This window comes from Nipponia nippon, unplaced genomic scaffold (genome assembly GCF_047370975.1).
Source record: "Nipponia nippon isolate SJK-2023a ecotype South Korea unplaced genomic scaffold, ASM4737097v1 scaffold_19, whole genome shotgun sequence".
Lineage (NCBI taxonomy): Eukaryota > Metazoa > Chordata > Aves > Pelecaniformes > Threskiornithidae > Nipponia > Nipponia nippon.
The window spans coordinates 1,823,641-1,833,131 of NW_028262335.1; the positions used below are offsets into that span (position 1 = coordinate 1,823,641).

General features: G+C 56.8%; 1 protein-coding gene across 1 annotated transcript; it reads left to right on the top strand.

Annotated features, from left to right (window-relative positions):
- Positions 1-1,396: 1,396 nt before the first annotated feature.
- LOC104011227 (protein-arginine deiminase type-1) lies at positions 1,397-7,971 on the top strand. Its single transcript, XM_087755276.1, has 16 exons — positions 1,397-1,599; positions 3,262-3,442; positions 3,513-3,585; positions 3,663-3,724; positions 3,802-3,919; positions 4,011-4,136; positions 4,419-4,597; positions 4,677-4,780; positions 4,852-4,963; positions 5,048-5,155; positions 5,398-5,546; positions 5,699-5,843; positions 5,923-6,016; positions 6,319-6,398; positions 7,391-7,519; positions 7,608-7,971. The coding sequence occupies exons 1-16, from the start codon at positions 1,508-1,510 to the stop codon at positions 7,839-7,841; spliced, it is 1,986 nt and encodes a 661-aa protein (XP_087611402.1). The 5' UTR covers positions 1,397-1,507; the 3' UTR covers positions 7,842-7,971.
- Positions 7,972-9,491: the final 1,520 nt, after the last annotated feature.

Genomic DNA, 9,491 nt, shown 5'->3' on the forward strand with positions numbered 1-9,491 from the left:
CTTCGCCATCTCCCATCCTTTCTTCCTCGGCTGTTGGGTTGAAAATATTGTTTGAAACCTTTTTTTTTTTTAAGCACATGGGTTTGTTATGGGAATGGTGGTGTTCTGGGATGGGGACAACTGCGGTGGGTGGAGGATAGACACGGAGCATCTTCGGGAGCGTGGTGCGTACAAGTCAGCAGGCAAGGAGGCTGCTTTGGGGTTTGGAGGCCCCATCCCACTGCTAAAGGGTCTTAGAGTCTCTTATCCCAGGTTTGTAGCTAATAATCCCCCCCCAAATTCCCTATATCAGTCAAAAAACCACTTCCCGCTGGGGAGACCTGCTCTTTGCCTCGGCACGGTGAGGAGGCAGAGCCCCGTCCTCATGCAAATCATTTTACACCTTCCTCAATGAAAAAATGTCCTTTTTCCTTTGAAGCCACCCCAGCTGCTCTTCCTCTCCCTCCTTTCATCGCAAACAAAGCGCGGCACTTCCCTGTGCCGCCCTGGCACCCTGCCCGTCTCTCCTGCCTGCGCTGCCCTCACCCAGCAGGAACTGAAACCAGTCCCCTGCCCTGGGCATCGCTTAGCCCTCTGGAACCCTGGGAGCTATTATGGGGCTCAAACCACTTTTTTGGGGCAATTTGCTTTTCTAGCAATGCTTTTCGAGGTGTAAAAGCATAGCGACGCCTCCAGTGCAGACTGCTGCGACGCCGTGTTTGCAAGCTGGAGAATCAGGCGGAGATGCTCCCACAAAGGGCGATGCATCTTGCTTGGCACTCCCTTTTTTTTTTTACCAAAAAGATGATTTCTAACCCCAGAAACCCCCTTTTCCCAGCAGTTATGGCTCTGCTGAGTTTCCCCGGCCCCGAGGAGCGATATTAAATTCCAGCGGCGCGTGACCCTGCAGGGAGTTGGTGGGGGGACAGCTGCATCGGCAAAGGGCTCTCCCACGCCGAGGCGAGGATTTAATTAAAACAAAGACGATTAAAGCCGCGGTGGGGTCTGCTGTCCCCACCCCAGGTGACATACTGACCCCCAGGCCCATGCAGCACCCAGGGGATGGGGCGAGCACCCAGCTTGCACCTTCAAACCCCCCTAAAATAAGAATTAAAGCCAATTTTTTCAGCTAAGCAAATAAAACCCTTTGAGAGGAGAAATAAAACCCCTCCGAGCCCGGCGCTGGCACGTCCCCAGCTCGGCTCTGGTGTCACGCTGAATATTTTACGGCGTGGGTTTAAGGGTGGCCGGTCACATCAGCGTCTCTTTGTGCTAAGAGGGGAAAAAAAACCACCCCCGAGCTTCTTAAAAAGAAAAAAAACCCAAACCCTCGTGGGTGTCTCGGGGTGCTTTACCCCCGGCATTGATTCATGCTCCGTCGCCGAGAAGCACGGCCGGGCACCGCGCACACCCAGCCCGGAGGTGGGATTAAGCCGGGCTTTGGTTAATCCCCTCCCAGCAGCCAGGCTTTATAAATCCCCCCGTGCCACCCATCGCAGCACCCAAGGGTGCCCCGGGGCCCGCCGGCATGGCCCAGCAGCGCCGCGTCCAGCTCTCCACCCAGCGTCCCACCAGCACCGTCTGCGTGCTGGGCACCGAGCTCTCCCTGGATGTCTGCGGGTAAGCGGCCGCGGCGCTGGGGGAGAAAATAAAATCTGCTTTTTTTTTTTTTTTTTGGCTTTTATCCCATTATTCGAGCTGATAAAAACAGCTCGGGGCGGGGTGGGGGCAATGCCGCCGCTCGGGGTGGTTTTCCCAGGGGATGCCAGGCCCCGGGAAGAAGGGGATGCTCCAAATGGCGATGCAGCGGCCGGGCGGCGACCCCTCCAAGGGGGATTTTGGAATTTTTTTGGGTGCTTTAAGCGATGCCCCGGGCTGAGGTTCCCATCTCTCCAGCAAAATGGAAATATTTCCCCGTTTCGGTGGAATCCAGAGAGTGAAACCACCGCGGCGCTGCTGGCCGGGGCGTCAGCTCCCAGCCCCGCGTGTTGTAGCTCCCTCCTTGGCCCCAGCCCAAGTTCAAGTGCTTTTCAGCACCACGTTTTGCTTTTTGCTTCCTTAAAGCCCGGCTCAAGCAGCAGCTTAGTTGTTTTTTTTTATTTTATCTAACGCATCCAAAGCCACGCACCATCCCATCAACGCCGACAGCGTCCCATCCTCGCCCGCTGGCCCCGGGGTGGGTTTTTCCTCTCCACCCTGGGGACGGATCCCTGCTTCTCTCCTCGAGGGTCAGGATTTTGGCTCCTTGGCCCATCGCCCGTGGCCTCTTGCGCCGGGGCGGAGCGATGCGAGCTGCAGCCTGCCCAATCGATCGTCGCAGCTTTGCTTCGCTCTTAAGGTGATGCACCCACTCGGTGCTACCGTAGGGCGAAATGCAAATGTTCCGGCAGCCCCAAATACCCCCCCAAACAGCTCCAGAGTTTTGCTGCGACGGAATGTTGCAGGATTTGTTGCAATTGCATTTTGTAGGGTTTGCTGTGTTTTGCGGGAGTTGTCGCAATTGCATTTTGCAGCATTGGGTGTGTTTTGCAGGGTTTTTTTGGGCAGGATTTGTTGTAATTGCATATTGCAGGACTTGTGGCGTTTTTCAGGGTTCGTTGCAATTGAATATTGCAAAATTTAGTGCATTTTGCAGGGTTTATTGTGATTAATATTGCAGGATTTCTTGCAATTTCCTATTGCAAGACTTGTTGCGTTTTGCATCATTTAATGCAACTGAATATAGCAAAATTTGGTGCATATTGTAGGCTTTGTTGTAATTAATATTGTGGGTTTTGTTGCTGTGTTGCCTTTTGAAGGATTTCTTGCCTCTGGCAGGATTTGTTGTAATCGCCTTTTGCAGGATAGGTTGTAATTGCCTTTTACGGGATTTGCTGTAATCACGTTTTGCAGGATTTATTGCATATTGAAGGACGCGTTGCAATTGCCTTTTGCAGGATTCGTTGCATGTTGCAGGATTTATCGTAATTGCGTATTGCAGGATTTGTTGCATATCGAAGGACTGGTTGCAAATGCATACTGCAGGATTCATTGCATTTTGCAGGACTTACTGCAATTGTGTTTTGCAGGATTCATTTTATTTTTCAGGAGATCTTGCAATTGCATTTTGCAGGATTAATTGCATTTTGCACGACTTGTTGCAATCGCACGTTGCAGGATTTATTGCATGTTGCAAGATTGCTTGCACGTGGCAGGGTTTGCATCCCCAGCGGATGGCTGCACGCTATATTATTCCAGCAACGCCCCCCACCTGGGGCTCTCACCAGGCTTCCCCCCACCCAGATCTGCACCCAAAGACGCCGTCGCCTTCCACGTGCAGGGGACGCCGGGCGTGAAGCTCTATGTGGTACACGATACGCAGAGCGTCAAGTTGCCCTCCAGCGTGAGCCGCTGGCCCCTGGCCACTGGCACCGAGGTGCTGCTGGCCATGGATGCTCTCAGCAAGGACGTGGGCGATGAAAAGGTGGGTGCTGGTGCGCCAGCAGGATCCAACCCCTCTTTGCACGGCGGCGAGCACCCGCTCCTTGTTGCAGGTCAGGATTTCTTATTTCGGGGAGGCCGGCGGGGTGCCTGTGGGCAGAGCCATGCTGTACCTCACCTGCGTGGGTAAGTGCGGGGGGGACCCCAAACCGTGGCGCTGGTGGGGATGCTCCCCCTCCCCCCCAGCATCCCTCTCCCCGCAGACGTCTCGCTGGACGCCGACACCAACCGCAGCGGGGCGGTCAGCAGGACGCTGCTGGATAAGGTACAAAGGGGGGAGCGGGAGCCACCCGGGACGGCGGGGGGCAATGGCAGCCCTGTTTCACCCCCCGGCCCCCCCAGGCGACGTGGACGTGGGGTCCCGACGGGCACGGGGCCATCCTGCTGGTGAACTGCGACCGTGACGACCCCAAAGCCGAGACGCTGGATAACCGCGACACCGCTGTCCGCTCCTACGCTGGTACCGGCGCATCCCATACAAAAAAAAAAATCCCATTTTCCTATGTTTTTCCCCCAAATTTTCTTTTCTTACCCCCCCTTTTCCACCCCAGACCTGAAGGACATGTCACAGATGGTGCTGCGGACCCGAGGTCCCCGCACCATCTTCGCCGGCCACCGCCTCGTCCTCCATGTGGACTTCAGCGACGCCGATAAAGTCGGCGTTTTCTATGGCGGCAGTGAGTGCCCGACGGCGGGGTTTGGGGGGACAAATACCCCAAATGGTTGGGGTTCAAGCAAAATGCTTGCAGCAGAGCGAGCATCTCTTCTGCAGCATCCAACCTACGTCCCAGGGCTTTTATCTGATGCACCGGGTGATTTTGCTCCCCCCGTGCATACTCCACGGGATCAAATATGCCTTTTTTTGCAAGGTTTTAGCAAAAAAAAAAAAAACGGAGCTGAAACGGTGCGGAAGAGGGGTTGGTTGTTTAAGGGGGGTTGCACGGTGCTTGCACCCGCAGACAGCGTCGCGCTGGAGGAGTACAAGCACGTGCTGGGGGGCTCGAAGCTCGCCTACGCCATCAAACCCAGCCGGCATCAGGAGGAGAGCATCTTCTACGTGGAGGGGCTCGCCTTCCCCGACGTCGGCTTTTCGGGGCTGGTGACGTTCCACGTCACGCTGCTGGAGAGCCCCGAGAAGGTACCGCCCGTGGGGGGAGTCGGGGTGACCGGCAAGGGGTGGCAGCGGACCCCGAACGCTGTTCCCCCCCCCATCCCAGGGTTTGCTGGAGACGCCGATTTTCACCGACACGGTGGTTTTCCGCGTGGCTCCGTGGATCATGACCCCCAACACGGCGGCGCCGCTGGAGGTCTTTGTCTGCAGGTGGGTGCTGGGTGAGCGGCCGCATCCTGCCCCGTGCCGGATCAATCCCTAATTCCCATTTTCCTTCCCAGTGTGGACGACAACGAGGATTTCGTGGCGGCTGTGGGTGCCATGGCCGAGAAAGCCAAGTGCCCGCTCACCGTCTGCCCGCTGCCGGAGAACCGCCAGGACCGCTGGATCCAGGTGGGTGCAGGATGATGCCCAGCCCCATCCTTGCTGCGGCAGCTCCAAGGGGGCTTCCCCCCATCTTCTCCATCTCTTCTCCAGGACGAGGTTGAATTCGGCTACGTGCAAGCCCCCCACAAGACCTTCCCCGTCGTCTTCGACTCGCCCCGCAACCGCGGGCTGAAGGATTTCCCCGTCAAGAGCATCCTGGTACCCGAGCCCTGCCTCCTCCCTTCCCCAGCAAGGCATAAAGCTTTGCAAACCTATAAAAAAAAAACCCAGGATGAATAAAATTTTTTCTTGCATTTTTGGGAAGGGAAGAGCCAGCACGGAGGGTGATTTGGGAGGGCTGCATTTTGTGTGCTTACAGCTTTTTTTTGACCATTATTGCCTTTTTTTTAACCACTATCACCTTTTTTTTGACCATTATCACCTTTTTTTTTCCTATCCAGGGCCCTGATTTTGGCTACGTGGCCCGGCAAGCGCCGGAGGGTGCTTCCAGCCTCGATTCCTTTGGTAATTTGGAGGTGAGCCCCCCCGTGACGGTGCAGGGCAAGGAGTACCCCTTGGGCCGTATCCTGATCGGCAGCAGCTTCCCCAGGTGAGATGCAGGATGGAGGGATCAGAGCATTGGGGAAAAAAAAACCCAAAACAACCGAAAAAAGGATTTTTATGCACCGTTTGAGGTTGGTTGCAAGCAGAGCATCACCTTGGGCACCCCAAAATGGCAGCCCCCTCCTTGTGCCCCCCCAGATTCGGCGGCCGAAGGATGGCGAAAGCCGTCAAGGATTTTCTCATCGCCCAACAAGTGCAGGCGCCGGTGGAGCTGTTTTCCGACTGGCTCCACGTCGGCCACGTAGATGAGTTTCTCAGCTTCGTCCCCGCACCCGATCGGAAGGTAATGAGTCCCGTGGGGGGAAAAAAGGGGGGTGCAACCTTTATACCCCCCCAAATACCATCCCTTTCTCCCTCCTCAGGGTTTTCGGCTGCTCCTGGCCAGCCCCAGCGCCTGCTACCAGCTCCTCAAGGAGAAGCAAGATGAGGGGTTCGGCGAGGCAGCGATGTTCCAGGGTAGGGGGGAGGATGAAAAATGGGGCTTGACGGGTTCATTTTCCCTTTTTCCTGCAAAATGCAACGGGGTGGGTGAAGGCATGGCACCCCAAAATCCAGCTAATGGCTGGAAAGTGCTGCCGGCAGCAAGGACGGGGGACAGAAATAAGCAGAATTAATTCAAAAGCTGCAGGGATTGGGTTTCCCGGGTTGGGACGGAGCTCGCTGCCGGTGAGCCCTGAAACGGGAGCTCCTGGCTCAGCCGCGGCAGCCTCGTCCCAGGCGTGCTGGGGGCACAATTCCCGCCCGGTTCTGTGCTGCAGGGCTGGAGAAGGTGCCCAAGCCGACGATAAACGAGATTCTGGCTAACGAAGCCCTCCGGAAATTCAATAACTACGTCCAGGTGAGAAAGGGGGGCAGGGGGCTCCTTTCCAGCCCTGCCTGTCCCTCCGTCCCTCCATCCCTCTGTCCAGCCCTCCAGCCGTCCCCCCATCCCTTTGTCCCTCTGTCCACCCATCCCTCTGTCCATCCCTCTATCCCTCTGTCCATCCCTCCAATCCTCCCTCTGTCCATCCACACATCCCTCTATCCCTCTCTTCATCCATCTGTGCATCCCTCCACCCCTCCATCCCTCTGTCCATCCGTTTGTCCCTCCCTCTGTCCACCCATCCCTCCCTCCGTCCATCCCTCCGTCCCTCTGTCCATCCATGCATCCCTCCACCCATCCATCCCTCTGTCCATCCATTTGTCCATCTGTCCACTCCTCCCTCTCCTCCTCCCTCCCTCCCTCTCTCCATCCCTCCACCCATCCCTCTGTCCATCCTCCATTTCTCCATCCATCCCTCTGTCCATCTGTTTGTCCATCTGTCCACTCATCCCTCTCCTCCCCCCTCCCTCCACCCCTCCCTCTCTCCATCCTCCCTCTGTCCCCCCCTCCCTTCGTCCCCCTCTCCACCCATCCACCCACCCATCCTTCCATCTGTCCACCCATCCCTCTCTCCATCCCTTTGTCCCTCTGTCCATCCACACATCTCTCTATCCTCTGTCCATCCCTCCCTCTGTCCCTCCATCCCTCCACCCATTCCTCCCTCTGTCCATCCACACATCCCTCCCTCCCTCTATCCCTCTCTTCATCCATCTGTGCATCCCTCTGTCCATCCGTTTGTCCCTCCATCTGTCCACCCATCCCTCCCTCCCTCTGTCCATCCCTCCGTCCCTCCATCCCTCCACCTGTCTCTCCTTCTCTCCATCCATCCCTCTGTCCATCTGTCCACTCATCCCTCTCCCTCCCTCTCTCCATCCTCCATCTCTCCCTCTGTCCACCCATCCCTCCGTCCGTCCCTCTGTCCGTCCCTCCCCCGGCGCCACCGCTGACGCCCCGCTCCCTCCCCGCAGAGCTGCATCAGCTGGAACAGGGACATCCTGAAGCGGGCGCTGGGCCTGGCCGAGCCCGACATCCTCGACATCCCCCAGCTCTTCCGAGGCGACGTGGCCGCCGGCGCAGAAGCCTTCTTCCCCGACATGGTAACACCCAGCACCCTCCTCCTGCCCGGCCCCCGGGGCTGAATCCGGGGGGGAGATTTGCACCCTCACCGCCCTCCCCGTGCCGCAGGTGAACATGCTGGTGCTGGGCAGGCACCTGGGCATCCCCAAGCCCTTCGGACCGCTGGTGGGTGGGCAGTGCTGCCTGGAGCAGCGGGCGCGGGCGCTGCTGGAGCCCCTGGGCCTCACCTGCACCTTCATCGACGACTACTTCTCCTACCACGTCCTCTCCGGGGAGGTCCACTGCGGCACCAACGTCCGCCGCAAGCCTTTCGCCTTCAAATGGTGGCACATGGTGCCCTGAAGCGGCCTCGGCACCCGCGCTGTTCCTCCTCCTCCTCCTCCTCCCCAACTCCCTCTCCCCATCCCTGCAAGTGCCTTCGCCCGCGGCGGCCCTCGGCCTGCCTTTCAAATAAAAAAGGGCTGCAGCTTTCTCCTGGCCTCCCGCTCGCTGGGTGCAAGGTTTGAAGCTTTGTTCGAAACGGGAAGACGGGGTTTTGTCACTCTCTGGGTGCCGCTTGGTGGTGGTACGGCACGCGGGCATCGCTCTCCCAGCACAGCAAGTAAAATCAAACTGGTTAAACGGGGGGAAAAAAAGGGCTGAGGGGGGTTATACAGGCCTCTGGGCTGCTGCAGTGATGCATATGCAAAAACGCACGTTCAAAAATGCATGGGTGCATGCCCCAAAACACACACACACAGAGCTCTGTGTGCGTGCAGACAGCATGCACAAAAATGCGTGTGCATGTGCAAAAACACGTGCACGCAGAAAAATACACACGCGCACGCAAAACCACGCATACGTGTGTGTACAAAACCGCACACGTGCACAGAAATACACGTGCATCCATGGAGAAATACATGCATGCAAAAAACCACACGCGCATCGAAAAACACCACACATGCGTGCAGAAAAGCAAGCATACGTGCAATGTATGCACGAAGAAGCACGTGCACGCACCGCACCGTGCATGCGTGTGCAGAAATACAGCTGCATGCACAAGAAGTGCGCACCTGTGTGCACAAAGATTCACATGCATGCATGCACGAAGATTCACGTGCGTACAAACGCACGCGTGCACAAAAATTCACGTGCGCGCAAACGCATGCATGCACAAAAATTCACATGCGTGCACAAACGCACGCGTGCACAAAAATTCACGTGCGCGCACAAACGCATGCATGCACAAAAATTCACGTGCGTGCACAAACGCACGCATGCGCATGCACAAACGTGCGCATGCACAAACGTACGCATGCACAAACGTACGCATGCACGTGCAAAAAACACATATGCAAGCACAAAAAGCACACCCGTGCACAAAACCACACGTGCATGCATTGAAATAGAGAGAGATGCACGCGCTGCACCCTGCCTGCAAAACATTCAAGGGCAATAGCGGGGTGGGGATATTTGGGGGCGGAGGGTGCTGAGCGCAGCAGCACGGTGCCCCCGAAAGGCTGTGGATTTGCTTTCGGGGATGCTGGGCAGGGGGGGAAAACGTCCCCTAATGAAATGGCAATGAACCAATTAAAAAATTAGGGGGCGGATAAAGCGAGCGGAGCGAGGGCCGTACACAACGACGTCGTTTATTTAAACATTTACTCCAAGAAATATAAAAAAACCCGGCGAGGAGGACGCTGCCAGCACTAAGGCCGGAGGACGAGGCCTTCCGAGATCCGCGGGGTTTCCGACCCTCTTCTCCCTCGCGCCTCCTCCTTCGCTCGCCGGCGGCCGAGGGGGGAGAAGTTTAATCAGGCTAAAAAAGACATGGCTGGCGGCCGGATGACCCAAAATGATGCTTTTTTTGGGGGGTAAAAGCAGGGTTTTGGTGATTTCTCCACTCTATTGTATTGGGGCTGCGGCAGCCGCTCGTGCCGCAACCCCCCCAAAAAATGAATATTGCTAAAAAAGTGGCATATTTGACTTTTCCGCCCAGCTGCTCTCCCTGTC

Bases quoted from the DNA above. Each gene is read 5' to 3' on its own strand.
- LOC104011227 (XM_087755276.1), top strand. From the start codon at position 1,508: ATGGCCCAGCAGCGCCGCGTCCAGCTCTCCACCCAGCGTCCCACCAGC. The intron at 4,598-4,676 runs GTACCGCCCGTG...CCCCCATCCCAG, and splicing joins TGCTGGAGAGCCCCGAGAAG to GGTTTGCTGGAGACGCCGAT. The intron at 7,520-7,607 runs GTAACACCCAGC...CCCGTGCCGCAG, and splicing joins AAGCCTTCTTCCCCGACATG to GTGAACATGCTGGTGCTGGG.